This window comes from Pinus tabuliformis, chromosome J, assembly GCF_031772625.1.
Source record: "Pinus tabuliformis cultivar Carrire ecotype Pingquan chromosome J, CPIR1, whole genome shotgun sequence".
NCBI lineage: Eukaryota > Viridiplantae > Streptophyta > Pinopsida > Pinales > Pinaceae > Pinus > Pinus tabuliformis.
Window position 1 is genome coordinate 1,132,243,617 of NC_142295.1, and position 16,877 is coordinate 1,132,260,493.

The following is a 16,877-nucleotide window of genomic DNA, read 5'->3' on the forward strand; positions in this document are numbered from 1 at the left end:
CGTGGAGGAGAAGAGCGACAACGACAAATAATCCTGAAGATAACAAAATTTATACCTGAATACTTTAGAGGGGAAGCACGCTTCTATGATGCTCAGGGAACTGCCTCGCTTGTTGCAGAGCTTCTGGAACCGATTGAATGAAGAAAGGTCTCTGATCTCCAGGAGGAAGACAAGCGAAATACTGAGGCGCACAAGATTGAGAGGGTTGGGGGGGTATAAATCAGAGCGGAGGTGGAAGGGGGCGATGGGAGTGATGTGAAGATGTGGATTTGCACTGGATGAAGATCAGGGGAAGGATTTTTGTCGCAGTTTATAAAGATCTTGAATTGACTGATGTCAGGAGGCAGCTTAGTTAAATCACGGGAATAGTGAGAGATACGGGTCCTGTTTGCATACCAGTGCCTTCGGGTGAGGCTCGATGCAAGAGGAGGAGCTTGGTTCGAGGCGGGACGGATTACTTGCAGCATAATTGAGTGTGGCCTGAGATCACGAGAAGGATTGCAGAGAATGATTGCGTCAGAATTTAAAGAGGAGCTGATTAGACTTGTCTGAGGAGTTGACTGACCTCTGGATTGATTACGGGATTGCTTTGCCATAGATGAGCTCGTTCTCCTTGACTTGACCGATCTGCCTGGATGTTGCCATGGAGGCGAAATGATCTGCTTCCTTATTATTGTCTCTCAGAACATGTTTGAATAATGTATCCCCCAGTTCCTGGAGATTGTCTAAAATTCTGATTTTTACGTTGTTAAGAACCTCTTTTTTGAACTGTGTCCCCGACACCATGGCTGCGATAACAATGGCCGAATCTCCAACTATTATAGGATTCCTGAGTTTTAACCTGTTCAAAATGGAGGTGCCTAAATAGAGACTGTATGCTTCTGCCAAATTGTTGGACATTTGGCCCAATCCCCATTCATAGCTCACTAAGGTTTTCCCTTGGCTATCCTTTATGATACCCCCGGCTCCTGCTTTCCCTGGGTTGTTCTTGGAGGCACCATCGAAGAACAAAGTGTGGCGTTTTTGGTCAAGGATCCACTGACTTACTTCTTCCTTTGTGCCCCTGATCTTCCATTGAGTTCTTCTCATGCTGCCTTTGGGATAATCCGAGCATACTTTGCTGAATTTGATATGGAATTTGCTGAGCCATTCCTCCTCTTCTTTGTGCCAGTTGGTTCGCTCTGGGGGAGCTGCTAAATTTGCGCTTACTGTTTCAGAGATGAGGGCAATTGTTTTGGCCAAAATTCGGGCAGGATTGGGCTTTTTGTCGTTGAAGATACAGTTATTCCTGGCAAGCCATATTTGCCAGCAAAGAGTGGCTGGGATGCATTTCCAAACTCGGGTTATGATGCCTTTGCCTTTCTTGGAGAAGGGGTAAAGTCTTGCCCATTTTTTTTGCAGGGATGGGAGCTGATTATTTGTTTCTTCGATTTCCAAAGGGCTGGTCATCTGTTTCCAGCAGCTTTGAGCAAGAGGGCATTGGAAGAACAAGTGGTGACTACTTTCCTCCTCAGTTCGACAGAAACAACAAATTGAAGGCCCTACGATGCCTCTTTTCCTTAAGTTTTCAGCTGTGAGCACTTTACCTTTGAGGAGAGTCCAGTTGAAATGTTTGACCTTGGGAATGCATTCTGTTTTCCAAACCGTTGTGGAAAGATTCCAGTTCTCTGTTGGGTTGAGAGTCTGAAGGAATTTGTATCCATCTCTGACCGTGAATTTGCCTCCACTTGGTTCCCATATATACCTGTCTACAGCCCCTAAATTGGTAGGAGCGGCACCTGAGAGAGAGGCCTTGAGGTTGAGCCACAAATCTTCAATATCTATGGGAGGCTTTATGTCCTTCCAGCCCTGCCAAACATTGTGCTCCCAGGTAGAGATATCGTACAAGGTGTGTAAGTTTTTTGTTTCCATCCAAATCTGCAAGGGCCTGAGATTTTGGTTGAGGTTTCTCGGTTTTGTGCCCATGATTTTATCCTTCCATATATTAATCTCCTTGCCACTGCCAGGCACTTTGGATATGTTGTCCCTAAACTGAGGGAGGACCTTTTTAATGAGCTTCCAGACTGAGGTGCAAGGCCGCTCAGCAATTGTTTCTGAGAGAAGATTTGAGTTTGTTCCATTGAGGTATTTCTTTGAAAGAACATCCACCCACCAGGCGCCTTTGTCAGTGAGTAATCTCCAGATCAGTTTGAGTCCCATGGCGCGGTTGGAGAGGCTTGGAATTTTTATGGCTAGGCCTCCCTTTTCATAAGGAAGAATGACCTGCTCCCATTTGACTAAACTGAATTTTTTTGAGTCTTGCCTCCCCCCTTGCCACAGGAAACTTCTCATGAGCAGTTCCATATGCTTGTGAATGCTGGCTGGAGCCAAGGTGACCGCATACTGATAGATGGGGAGGGCCGAAAGGATTGCCTTTATTAAGGTTGATCTGCCCGCTAGGTTGAGCCAAGAAACTCCCCAGCTCAGAAGTAAGCCTCTCATTTTTTCAATATGACTGGTCCAGATCTCTGCCTTGATTGTTGCTTTGGCTAAAGGCAAGCCAAGGTATGAAAAATAGCTCCAATTCCCTTGAATTGGAATGTCCAGGATATTGGAGATTCTTTTCTTGATTTGGTCAGGGACATTCCAAGTGTAAATCTTGCATTTTTTGTTGTTCAATAATCCTCCTGAGGCATCTAGGAAGGCGTTCAGGACTTTCTTAAATCTTTTGGCCATTATGCTTGAGGCACCCCCGATGAGGAGGGTGTCATCCGCAAAGAGAGAGTGATTGATCTCTTTAGTCCCTCTTTCTATGCCAATTCCAGTGATCAGTTTTTGTTTGCGGAGTTTTTCCAGTTGAGCGCTCAAAGTTTCTGCCATGATGATGTACAAGAACGGGGAGAGAGGGCAGCCTTGCCTCAGCCCCCGGGTGCTTCTGAAAGATCTGCTCGGGCGGCCATTAATCAGTGGGGCAGTCCATGGGTTGGAAATGCAACCAAAAATGATATTTATGAAATTGTTTGAGATCCCAAATTTTTTGAGGACAGCTGATAGGAAATGATGGTCGACTCTATCGAAGGCATTTGCCATGTCTAGTTTAATTATCATGCCTCTTTCCTCTCTGCTGATACTGCTGTGAATTGCCTCTTGGATGAGGATGACATTATCAGTGATCTGCCTGTGGGGGACAAAACCTCCTTGATTCTCAGAGATAAGATGGGGGAGAAGCTTTTTAAGTCTGTTGGCTAGGATTTTGGTTACAATCTTGTAAGAGACATTGCAAAGGGAAATTGGTCTAAAGCGGTCAAAGGAACGGGGATTAGGGTCCTTGGGGATAAGAGCAAGGTGGGAGGATTTAGTGTTGTCTCCCATCTTGGAGTTTTTGAAGACATTCTTGACCATCCTTACAAAATCTTTCTTAATGGTATTCCAATGATTTCGAAAAAAGGCCACCGTGAAGCCATCTGGCCCCGGGGCTTTATCCTGTTGCATGCTAAATGCTGCGAGTCTGATTTCTTCCTCTGTGATCTCCTGATCCAGCTCTTGGTTTTGAAGGTCGGAGATTTTGTTCTCTACCGCACTGAGAAAGTCTGAGCTGTCCGACTGCTGAGGGGCTGCTGTTAGAAGGGAGTTGAAGTGGTTGAAAGCTGCCTCTTTGATTTCTTCTTGCTCATTGATCTCTCTCCCATCGACCACTATTTTGTCTATTTGATTTCTTGCACGCCTGAGCTTTATACTATTATGGAAGAAGGATGTATTTTTGTCTCCAGCCTTTAGCCATAAGCATCTTGATTTCTGCCTGTGGTCTTCTTCCTCAAGTCTGTTTTGCCTGTATAATTCTCTGTACATTGCGTTTTCATGGTTTATGTCTTCAGTTGTAGGCTGACTGTTTTCTTTTTCTTTGTTCCACTGTTCCATCTGCTCTTGGAGATCCGCCTTTTTCTTCTTCTCCATTGCAGCATTTTCCTTGGCCCACTTTTTAATGACGGTTCTCAGGTTTTTTAGTTTGGTTTCCCAGACATAGCTTGGGGATCCCACAACTTCCTTTGCCCACTGAGTTTGAATGAGAGAACTGAATTTTTCATTCTGGTCCCACGATTTGTTGTATTTGAATGGGAGAGGTCCCAGATTTCTCCCTTTTTCCATATACAACACCACAGGTTTGTGGTCAGAGGCCGAAGCCTGAATTATTTTGCTTTTGATGAGAGCGTGGCTTGCTGCTATTCCTTCCTGTATTAGAAATCTGTCGAGCCTTTCTTTTATGTTGTGACTGCCTGTTCTTTTATTACTCCATGTATATTTCCCGTTGCAGAGAGGGATGTCGATGAGGTTGTGAGTCTGGATTATGACTTCCAGCGCTTCTCTTGAAGGGTCCGAATGAAAATTTCCTCCAAACTTTTCATCCGTGTTTCTTATGAGGTTTAAATCTCCTCCCAGGATTATGTTCCTATCCGGAGAGGCTAGTAGTTCAGAGGATAAAGAGTCCCAACAAGATGCTTTGTCCCGGTAGTGATTAGGTGCGTAGATGTTGTAAATGCTGAAGACTTCTTGTGAGACTTTGTTTCTGAGATCGGATTTGATCCACCAGTTACAAGACTGAAAGTTGGTGGGAGTCCATTTATTTTTGTTCCAGAGTGTTCCTATGCCTCCTGAGGCACCTTCTGAGCCTGAAGAGAAACCTTCAAAATTTTTGATTCTTTTTATTTGGTTTTGGAATTCTTGGTCTGATAACTTGGTCTCCTGGATGAGGAAAATTTCTGGCTGCTCCTGGCTTATTAGATCGCGGACTGCGTTTATTTTTGGGGAGGAGCCCATCCCCCTACAATTCCAAGAGACCAGATTCATCATTTCCCAGACTTTGGATGAGTCCCAATCCGCTCCTTTGATTTTTCTCCACTTCCTTTTTGCTTATCTAGGTAGGAATCCATTGGTTGCTGTGCTCCAGTTGCCATATCTTTCACTGCTGCCTCATCTCTGAGCTCTTTATTTGATTTTCTGCCTACTTTTCTTGGCGGGTCTGATGGAATATTGGCTTCTTTCAGTTTGTTTCTGGTGAGAATTCTCTCTATAGTTGGAGGGGGGGAGGGAGGAGGGATTGAGGGCGAGGAGATTACAGCGAGTGTGGTTCGGGGGGATGGAGGGGGGGAGGGGAGGTTTTCGACATCCAGAGATTCGAAAGGATTGGAAGAGGATGGGAAGGATGGAGTGGAGCTGGGAGGAGGGGGAGGAGGAGGAGGGAGGGTTCCTGAAGGGGGCTTTGAGGATGTCCCTTGGTTGACTGAGGGTTTTTTCCTCTTGACTTGTTCCCAGTGACCTTCTGATTGTTCTTCATTTTCAGTGGATTCATTTATTTTTAGCTTGCTACATCTATTTGCAAAATGTCCATATTCGTGACATACCTTGCATTTGAAGGGGAGCTGTTCGTAGTCAAGTTGTTGGATGTGCGTCCATTGATCGACTTTAATCTTGATGGCTTCCGGCAGGCCTTTCCCGAGGTCTACTTCAACGCAAATCCTGGCGCATGCATGCATGTTCTCCCTTGGCTCAGATCTGTCAATGAATTTGCCTACTGCATTCCCTATTGCCTTGACTGATTCGTCCCCCCAGCAGTGGAGCGGAAGATGTGGGAGGCGGACCCAGACCGGGACTGCGTTTGGGATGTCCATTTCCGGATCGAAGTCTGGAGTCCATCTGTTTAGGTAGAGGCCTCTTGAGTCCATGAAGTAAGGCCCATTTCTGAATATGAGGTTCCTGTCTTCCTTGGATTCGAATATGAAGGTGTAATAGCCCCTTCCGCAGAATCTGATAGCTATTTTCCCTTGGATCATGGCGTTCCAGTTGCGCTCCACCCATTTCTGCACTGTTCTTGGAGATGGCCATAAACCTGTGAACTGTCCAACTAGGCCTCTTTCAGCGAGTGTTATTGCCGATTTTCGTGGAAGGGATGGAGGGAGAGAGACCTCAGGTATTTCATCGAGACGCTTGATGAACTTCGATTCTGAGGGTCGCGGTCTTGAGGCAGCTCTCTCAGGAAGCAAAGAGGCGAAAATAAACTCATAGTTTTCAGGGTCCGGAGGGGTGGGGGTGGCGTTCCCAGCCATTTAGAACTGCAAAGCCAGGATGGAAGAAACAAAGGCGCAGGGGCCCCAGAGCAGCACCGGCAGGAGGCCCGTGTCAGGAGCAAGCAGATGGGAGGGCAGGGGCTGTCGGCAGCCCTGCCAGCCAGGCCTGGGGGGCAGAACCAGGCGAGGGCGGGAGGAAGTTTGAATCGCGCGCGTAGCAAGACAACCCCTATTATTAATAATTGGGGAATTAGTCCTTTCACTACATTATCTACTAGGTAAACTCAAGATATAAACATCAATACATCAAAGTTAAACATATAACAATTTTATTCAGACTAGGGTTTCGATTATACAGATGAATATACACCTAGGGCTTCATTTCTAGGATCTTACTATAAAGGTTTTGTTCCCAAACCCTAAAAATCTAGGGTTTCATAACTTAGACATTAACAACAAGCCCTAAAGGGCTAGGGTTTCTATCATAATCAAAATAGGAATTCTAGATTTCATCAACAACCTTAAGTAGACTAGGGTTTCATAATCAATATTGACATACCCCTAGCAACAAGAGGCAAGGGTTTTGTAGGAAACCCTAAAGGTTAGGGTTACACAAGAATGATCAAATAATATCGTGAGGTTAGATTCAATTTGATGATTAATCACCCTAACAAAAATATTCGTGACTCAAAACCCTAGACATAACGATGTCAGTAATGTAAAGCAAATTTCAAAAGAAGAATGATCGTACCTTTTACATGAAGAGAACTTTATAACAAAGCTTATAGTCTAAGACATACCTTGAGTTGTTCCTTAACAAACCTTGTAGGACATCAATTCTTGAAGGGCTTCCTTTGCAACATAACTTCTTCCATGCTTCAAGTCTATCCTTTGAGGTCTCCTTCATAACCCTTGAGCATTCAACAAGCTTTCCTAACCAAGGAAAATATGAAGAGAAAGATTATTAACATACAATACAAACAAGTCTTGATGTGAGGAGGAAACCAAAGATGAAACAAAAAAATAAGATACCTTTCTTTTGGTAAAATGGTGGAGGCTTCCTCTTAATCCATTCTTTTTGAGGGATACCTACAACTTATCAAAATAGTTCAAAAATGTTCTAACGAGACATGTTAGACCTACAAACTCTAGAAATCAAAATATAAAGGAAAGCAATACAAGACTAAGAAGGATATGTAGGAGAGGACTTAGGAGTATAAGTCCTTCACTTTTGATCCCTCAGTTTTGTTCTTCACTGGAGCTTCATCGACAATATTTGCTTGATCTCTCTCTTTCTTCCTATTTCTTGGATTCTCAGGACATTGGCTTTTATAATGACCCATCTTATGACAATTGTAGCATTCAATCTTTGATAGGTCAACTTTTTTCTTTGGTCCTTTGAACTTCTTGAAGGTTCCCTTCTTCTTGTGATGAGCAGAATATGCATTCAAGGTGTTTTCTTCTTCATCCTCCTTTTTGTTGTTTACTAATGATATCCGGGCTTCTTCTTGACTGCATGCATTCCACATCTGTTCAAATGTTGGAGTATCCTTCCAACTGTTGATTCTTGATGCAAAAGCACTCCAAGATTTTGGTAGTCCTAGAAGAGCAGTAATTACGAGCTCTTTTTCTAGTATGATTTCATCTATTGCTTGGAGTTCATCTCTTATTCTGGAGATTCTTACAAAATATGATGAAACGGTATCATCATTCGTCATCTTAACAGTTCTTAGTTCATTCTTGAGGCTTGCTATTTGACCAATGTTCTTGATTGTGAATAATTTGGAGAGAGCCTCATACATTTCTTGAGTGGAATCTATGTTGGAAATGTATGGAATTAAGTTGTCCTTTACTCCATCCACTATTAGGTTCATGGCTACAATTTCAGATTCTCTAAACTTCTCTTTCTCTGCTTCATCTGTTGGTTTCTTGACTTTCCCTTGAACAAGATTCAATACTTTGTGCTTTTCAAGGATAAGATCTATCCTCTTTTTCCATGCCCTATAGTTGGAGGCTCCTTCTAGTTTATTTTTTGCCTTCATTGAGTTCGTCATATTGATATCTGCTACTCCTTGTGACCTAACCTTGAAACTCCTTATTCGACTCCTTGTGACCTAACCTTGAAACTCCTTATTCTCCTTTCAGTAGATCTTTAGGCTGCCTTTTTCTTCCTTCTTTCACCTTAGCTCTGATACCATGTTAGAAAATCAGAAAGGCAGAAAGATTTTCTTATGTTGATAATTACTTGTGATATTATTATGTTCTTATTAACTTCTTTATGTTCTTCTTTTATCTTCTTCTCATCAAGCAATCATCAAAGCAAAAACATGAAGATCAGGGACACTAGATGTAGGCACTCAGCCAGGGCTAAAACCCCTATATAGGGGAAAACCTAGTAAAAAACTCTTCCTTCAGTAGATTCAAAATGAGATAGACCAAGACGTTAGAACTACAAACCTTCCTCCTCCACCAAGTCAAACTTCCTAGATGATTTAGTAGTCTCTTCTTAGTAGCTTCAACCCAACAACAATCCAGAAATTTGGCTTCTTAGCTACAAAACTTCGACCCCTAGCTACAAAATTTCAGCCCAACTTTAGCATTGCAGTTTTCGGCCCCTCTAACAACCTGACAACTTCACACTTGTGAGAGAGAGAGAGAATTTCGACTTCTTATGCTTGAGATAGACCTCCTTCTCCTTCAATACTCTTTCTCCTTATTCCCTTGAATTTCACACCTTTTCTTAGCCCAAGAAATTGCAGATTGAACTTGATAAGTGAGAGTGTCAAATGAGGTCGAGTTGTTGCCTTTATATAGGAGTTTCTGCCCCTCAGTTTAGGCCGATTTGTCCAGTTTGAGGCCGACTTGGTGGAGGCCTAATTGACCTATTTTACAATAAAATAAATTTCTTCTTTGACAAATAGAGCCCAAGAAGGGTCTTTTACATTATGACATGGACAAGGTTACTTGACATAAACCCTAGAAGCCATCAATTGAGGCTTTGACCTAAAAACAATTGACTCAAGCATGAAACCCATGCTTTAATAAGTCAATTTCTTTAATAATAATTATTTTTTTCCTTTCTTTTAACAAATACATTACATCATGACTCAAATATAATTATGAAGACTGACACTAGTTACATTCTTTAACACCTCTTTGCATTTTCCAACATGGGAACAGAGCTAAGGTGAACAAGGAAGGCAACTGGAACGACACTAGAAGGAATTACTTGTCAAGGGGAAGGAAAAAGAAAAATTTCAAGGAAAGCTTGAAGACAAAGATCCCAAGAAGGATCATCTCTTGAAGGGATCTAGTTGAAGACTAATTGGTAGACCTTTTAAAGGAAGCATCAAAAGGATCTTGGAAGCTGTTTTTCAAGGACGTTGTTGAAGGTTCTTCAAAGGTCTTGAAGACATCAAGAAAGGTTGAAGACATCACTAAGGAAGAGGAGAATCTTGGTTATCAAGTAAGTATCGTATTATTACATCATGTCTGAATCCACAGGTCATATGGGTTCTTTCTGCAAGGAGAGCAATAAACTTGTTGGAGCATCAAATTACCTAGCATGGAAGAAAAGGATTGACTTGGCACTCACTGAACATGAGGTAATGGAATATGTTACTGGTGAAATTACTAAACCTAGCAAATACTAGACTCAAGAACTAGCAAAGTACAAGAAGGGGGAGTAAGGGCACAAAGGATCATAGTTGAATCCATCAAGGATCCTCTTGTTCCATTTGTTGCAAACTTGTTAGATTCCAAGGCTATGTATGATAAGCTAGTGAACTTGTACTCTGTGAGCACTGAGTACATCAGGACAAAAGATGTATTTGCGGAATAAGCTATACAAAATGAAGAAGTTAAAGGATGAAGGCATGGCATCCTTTCTAATGAGGATCTCTCAATTGAGAGATCACTTGCAAGGGCTTGGAGAAATAATCCTTGATTCGGAAATGACTAATTGTGTGTTAAATGCACTACCATCGAAATGCAGTAGCTTTGCAACAAGCATCTACTCTAAGAAAGATTCAACTCCCTTTGATGAGTTATGGGGTCAATGCATTTTGGAAGAATCAAGAATCAAGGTAAAAGATGACATTGGATTAGATGAGCAGTCTCAAGCCTTTCTAACTAAGAAGCTGAAGAAAGGAAAATTTGGAAAGTTCAAGAAGAAAGGTATGTCCAAGGCCCATTGCTTTAAATGCAATGAACATGGAACTATAAAAGGGACTGTCCAAGTCAACAGAACAATAAGAGAAAGGAAAGAAGCGAGGCTCACATAGCTGAGGAAACATGAGAACCTGAGAAGAAGCCGAAGAAAGAAGATGTGAAAGATATCTACTATTAAAGACGGCATCTTGCTTGTCAGGTTCTTGGTAAAGTTGGTCTTTCCTTAGTATGCATTGTTGTTTACTTTAGAAGAGTTTCGGTTTTATAATAGCATCATAGAAAGAAGCATGTGGTAGTAGCATATGTAGAGTCTACTTGGTTAAGTTGCTTTGTAGAAATCATCTAGTCTTTAAAATAGATAGATAGAGCATTTTGCATATTGTTCATCTAGGCATTATCTAACATTATGTTAGAGATAGTCATCTTGCTTAGATGGATCATTATGATCTGGAAGAACCATCATTATGGAAGGTTCTTGGGAAGAAGCACTGACAAAGTTAGTATACATTCCATGTAATGTGGAAACAATACTGTTAAAGGGATGAAGGAATGCAATGGATCAGGTTGCTGGCTCATTATGAGACATATAGCTAGATGATGGAATAAGAAGCATAGGAATGCACATTGAAAGTGACTCTTGGATAAGATTCATGTGAATAAAATCTTGTAACATGTTTAGTATGATTGTATGATGTTTAAAAGAAAGAATTTGACTTACTTAAGGATGTATAAAAGATTAAGACTTTCTCTAGAATATGTAAAATAATGATTAACATCTAGTATAATCTTCGGAAGAAAAGTTGTAACTTGGTAATCAAGTTTGATCCTTGGGCACTCTGATGCAAGAAGGAAGATTCATATGGAGATGGACCATGAGGATGTTGATGGAACGAAAAGGTCATCATCATGAGGTAATTCTGATTTTCATTATTGTTGGTTATCTAGTTAACATATTATTTTGTTACCTGGAAGAATGTTGCAGGAATACATGATGACAATTGAGGCAAGTTCAACTATATGGAAATGTATGGAGAATGTTGAGAAACTCAACATATGGTACCTGGCAACTATGAAGTCAAGATGTGTCCATCTTGGGATGGAAAGGTAGCTGTGCCAGAAGATAACTTGAAGGTCAAAGGAAATCACTTTCATGAGGAAGCTATGATCAACTTGAAGTTTGGAAAGGCTAAAATATAATGTCTTCATCTATGACAATGAAGATGGAAGTGATGAGCAAGAAGAATGACCTAGATCTTGTCACAGATGGAAGAGAGAAGATGGTTCCATGATTACCTCGAAAGGAAGTAAGAGAGGTAAAGGAAAGAGGGAGCCATGTAACTATGAAGATCAAACAACTAATACTCTCATGAAGACAAGCCATAAGGTTTTTGGTGTCAGCTCCCACTGTTAAAAGTAAGTCTGAAATCTCCTTTGGTTTTTGAGAGGAAGCAAAGGAGTCTCCTTGAATAGGAGCAAGGTTATATTCTCAAGTTAAAAGGAGAATAGGGATATCCTCTCTGGTTGAGAGGGAGTGATGTTGGACGTCACACACACATTCTCTTCTTTAGGTGAGGGAGAGAGATTAGCGGAGGATTGGATAAGCATCTGTGGTTTCCTTGAGGATAAAGCATCCAAGAAAGGAAAGGTACCGACACTCTTTGAAGATGTGACAGGTATCCAAGAGGAGTGGTCAAAGAGGACTGATATTCTTTGAGGACTTAGGATTGGAGATCCAAGATAAGAATAGTCCTTAAAGGACATACCTTGTGGACATCCAAATGGGGTATGTGTCTTGTAGAGGTAATGCGATATCACACGTAAAACCTCCTAGCATAATGCTCTTGATTAAAGTAGAGCTTGTCTAGTTGGGCCTCAGAGACAGTGCTGGTCATGCTGATGATGCTTACAGTTGGATTTTCAATCCGACTCTTCTTATGAGAACTCTACAGTTTGAGAATGATGTTGTATTGGTTGTACGATTATGAATACCTTCCTAGTTAAGGGGGAGTGTTGAAAATTTAACTAGTTTCGGTTTTCATAATTTTTGTTGTACTCATTTCAATATGTATCCTATGTAACAAACATGAGAAGAAAAGAAAAAGTTATTATTATTAAAACATGGGTTTCATGCTCATTATTGATGGTCTTCTAGGTAAAAGCATACTCTTCATGCTTCTAGGGTTTGTTAGGTCTTATGATTTATTGTCATGAGTCAAAGGAGTCAACATCATGTTTATAAGACCCTTCCGGGTAAAATGTAATGGGAAAATAATTTATTTTGAGTTCAGAAAGTCCTGGAAACTCCAAAAGTACAAGTTGGCCCTGGCAGTTTCAAGTTGGTCTAAAGGAGGGAATTCAACCCCTTGGAAAGGCTATATAAAGAAGCAGTTCGACATCATTTGTGTCTCATTCATCCACAAGTTCGATCTCAAGAAAAAAGTTCGATCTGAAGCTAGGAAGCAGGAGTCTAGAGAAGAAGATAGCGAAAGTCTAGAAGAAGAAAGAAAGGATGAAAAATCTTGTTTCTGGGCTCTATCTCTCTCACACGTGCGAAGTTCTAGGGTTTTTGGTGATGCAAAGAGAGGCCGAAATTGCAGGTTCGAGTTGTAGGAGGACAAAGTGCAGTATCTTGTCGCTGGAAGAAAGAATGCTCTATCTTGACCTCATTGACCTTGGGAGGAGCTGTCTTGCTCTAGGAAGGTCTCAGGAGGAACGCTGAGTTAGGGTTTCTGTAGCAGCTACAACGCTGAATCTACAAGGTCGAAGTTGCATGACAAGTTGCAATATTGAAGTTGGCAGGTCGAAGTTGCAGGTTGAAGTTGACTGGTGTAGATTTAAGGAAGGACTTGTTGGAGGGCTGACTTGGTACTTGGAGGACTTGGTCTAGGGTTTGGGTATTTGTGTCTCATCTGAAGTAGATTCTATAAGAAGAGAATAGTTTTCTGGGTTTTCCCTGTGGAGGGGTTTTGCCCTGGCTGAGAGCCTAATTTCTGTGTCCTCTGTTGTTGCTGTTTCGTTCTTGATATTTGTTTGATGAAAAGATCTAACTAAAGAACATAAAGAAGATTAACAAAGTTCACAAGCAAATATTGTTGTTAAGGAAAATAATAATTAATAAGCTGCCACTTTGCATTTTTTAACAATTCGACCATATGAAAAGACATAACTTATGGGCAGGCTGGCTTGTCCATTTGGAGGGCCGACTTGGTCTCGTGGGTGACAAAATGACTCTTTTGACTCAAAATACAATTTTTATTTTTCTTACAAATAGTCCAAATGGGACTTTGACACATGACAAATTTTATTTTGACTCAATAAACCTTAGAAGCATGAAGGACATGCTTTAACTAGAATAATAATAATAGTTTCTTTTTCTTCTTTTTTCTTTTATATGTAATACATAATGATACACGTACAATGATAATTATGAAGATCAAACCTATTCCATTTTTCAATAAAGAGTAACAACAAAATGGCTCCCTAACATTGCTCTCTTTTTCTTTAGCAATGGCAAAAACATTACCATCTTTAAAATCTGGTTTTAAAGATAGATGCCTCAGGTGGGGCTCCTTTGTTGCAATGATAGAGGTAAACTCTAGCATATTCAAGTGGTTAGCATACAACAATTGCTTGATGACATAATTTAAGTATTTTATTCCTTTCTTTTCAAAAGGTATAAGAAAATTATAGTTGAAGGTTTAAGAGTGTATAGCATAGACTTGGTTCAATTGTCTTCAAAATGTTACAATTATTATTAACATATTTTGAAAAAAATCCCTTGAAAATAGCACTCTCATGTGTAAAAGTTGATTATAGCCTTTGCTAAAATGTGGTGTAAAAGAGATAATTATTGCTCTTAAGTGCAAAGAGCTCATTGAATCCGATATAATAAAGAGAATGTTTTGGTGTAGTGATTATGTCTTAGATCCGATCAAAATTGAATAAGGAGGTCTGAGGATATTTGTGGTTATGTATGTTTTTTTTGGATGTGTGACGCTTTCTTTGGTGTCTAGTTTTGGTATGTAATTGCAATTTGGCACACACACGGAGTAACAAGGCATTCAATTCGAATTGATCATTATATTGTCAAAATTGAAGGATAAATCATTCAAATTTACAAAAGGTAAAGTTCCAAACCCTTTCAAATTTAAATGTGAAAGTTATCATCAAGACTTGCTTAAAATTGAATAAGAATGTTGAAAATCAAGTCATTGTAATCACACTTTAAGGTGTATGATGGGTAGTACTCGACACCCTAATGTGACATAAAAATCAAGTGAGCCTAATATAACAAAAGCACGTTCAAATGAGCATGACACATAAGCACATCGTTAAGCAAGCATGAGGAAACTGGGTAAAGGAGGAAAGCATTTACAAAATACATTTCAAGAAATCAAGAATTTGCAGGAGTACAACCAGGAATTGCAAAATCAAATTAAAGCACATGGTTGATACACTATAGTTTGCAAATAATCTTCAAAGTGATCTAGGTATGAAAGATTGATTGATGCACTTAAGATAAAATTAAGAGAAAAGCAAGATCAACTTGATGATATAACATCTAAAGCTAATAAGATAGATGCAATTTGTGACAAGGAGGACCTTATACATAAAGGTAATGCAATTTGTGATATAGATGAACTCATCCAGAATGTTGATGCAAGTTGACACAAAGGAGCTACTAGAGAAGATTGATGCAACATATGATACAAAATATCATATCCAAAATTTTGATGCAACATGTGCAACAAATGAATAGTTGATGCTCATTATGATACAAAGGACATGATGGAATCATGTAGTGAATTAATGAAGGTAACAATGAATGAAGATGAGTCACAAGACGAATCACAAATTGACAACAACAACAACAGCACGTGAAGATGCAAAGAAACAACAGAATGGTCTTTCCAAGATGTTTGTTTGACCTTGGGAAGAGATATTATTCAACAAAAATCGACATGGATTGGGGCATGACAATGGAAACAACTTGCATATTCCTGATTACTCCAATATATTTCAATTTGTGTGCATAGGATTTCTTGAAGTTGTCCAGAATTTTGAAAACAAATGCCAACATTGTCAAAGAGTTGGTCACATGGAGGTATAATGTTTTAATCTCCTTCCTTGTCTTCATTGTGGGAAGACAAATCACTTATTAGAAAAATGTCAAAAGCAGAAGAAGGCCAATTCTTGGAGATGGAATCCACAAGTAATGAAGCTACGTTAGTATTGCCACCTAGTCAAAACAGAGGTAAAGGCATTGAAAAAAGAAGAAAAGGCGAAAGAAAGAAGCTATCATGCAATTGTTCGAGATGATTTTGGGCATGACCTAGATCTAATTCTATATATTCTCTAAATTCAAAGATGGTAGTCTCCACATCTAAAGGGGGAGAGCACAATGTTGAAAATTGGCAGCTTAGGGATGAATTTCCTTAAATAGAAACTCATTCCTGACAATTCTTGAGTGACTTTCTAAAATTAGAAAGTCATGTCTAACATCTCAAGTATGACTTTCCAAAAGTATTAAATCACCTTGCATCAATTGGTAATCAAGTATAGTTGATGGAAAATCACCTAACATATCATTAATCAATCCTAATAGTTCAAGGCATGTCATTAAGGGCATGTCATGAAAGATTCCTCTTACACGCTCATTAATGCATATGTTACACTCTCCTCATTTAAGTCATATGTTTCTCTCCTAAAATGATGACTCTCCTTAATGGCATAAGTTACACTTCTCTAAGGCATGTGTTGCCTCTCCTTAATGGCATAAGTTACACTTCTCTAAGGCATGCGTTGCCTCTCCATAATGGCATAAGTTACTCTTCCCAAAAAGGCATGCGTTGCACCTACCTCATGGCATGTGAGTTGTACCTCCTTTATGGCATGAATTTGTCACACCTCCTATAGATGTGTGTCTCATATCATCTCTCCTTACTACTTGTGCATTGTGAAAGAAGAATTTGAACTTGAGAGAGAGAGTTGGAGAGACTTGAAGAAGATTGTGAGAGAGAGACTTGGAGAGTAAGAGCAGGACTTGGTGAGCCAAGGTTGATTCAGTGTTGATTCAATTGAAGGGAAGGTTGATTCAGTGTTTGCATCTGTTGCTGCTACCAGTGATCTTTATGCTTCAACTTGTTCAGATTTGGGTGAACTTACTCATTCTCTTGATCTCTCATTGTACTCTGTATCTCTGCTGAACAATTGATATCTAATAGAAGAAGAATCTGGTTGGGTTTTCCCCTTGTGGGGTTTTTCCTTGGTCATTGGACCTAAATTCTCTGTGTCTCATTTTGTTCTTGATTGTTTTCTATTGTGCATTTGATTTATGTTCTATCTACAATTGCTTAACTGATATTGCAGCAGAAAGAAGTTTTGTAATAAGTAATTGTTACAACATAGAACATCAAAATTTCAACACAATTATAAAACAACCTCTCCTCCACCTTTAAAGTGCGGAGGAAATTGATGAAGTGAAGACTATTAGTGGTAATCCAAAAACCACCACATTCTTCAAAGTAGATTGGTTAGTGGTCATCCATAAACCACCACATTATTGAAGGCAGATCAATTACTGGTCATCCAAAAAACACCATATTATTCAAAGCAGATTGGTTAGTGGTAAACCATAAACCACCAATATTCATGGAAGATGGTTAG

At 40.0% G+C, this 16,877-nt stretch overlaps 2 protein-coding genes across 7 annotated transcripts in view; one reads left to right on the forward strand and one right to left on the reverse strand.

Annotated features, from left to right (window-relative positions):
• The window catches only part of LOC149231065 (Protein phosphatase 2C family protein), a 434,498-nt gene that overhangs the window by 20,479 nt on the left and 397,142 nt on the right, over nucleotides 1-16,877 (forward strand). The gene's annotated exons all lie outside the window — the stretch shown is intronic.
• LOC149231066 (uncharacterized) lies at nucleotides 577-6,080 on the reverse strand. Its single transcript, XM_089381531.1, has 2 exons — nucleotides 5,379-6,080; nucleotides 577-4,032 (listed from the first exon to the last, which is right to left on the reverse strand). The coding sequence occupies exons 1-2, from the start codon at nucleotides 6,078-6,080 to the stop codon at nucleotides 577-579; spliced, it is 4,158 nt and encodes a 1,385-aa protein (XP_089237657.1).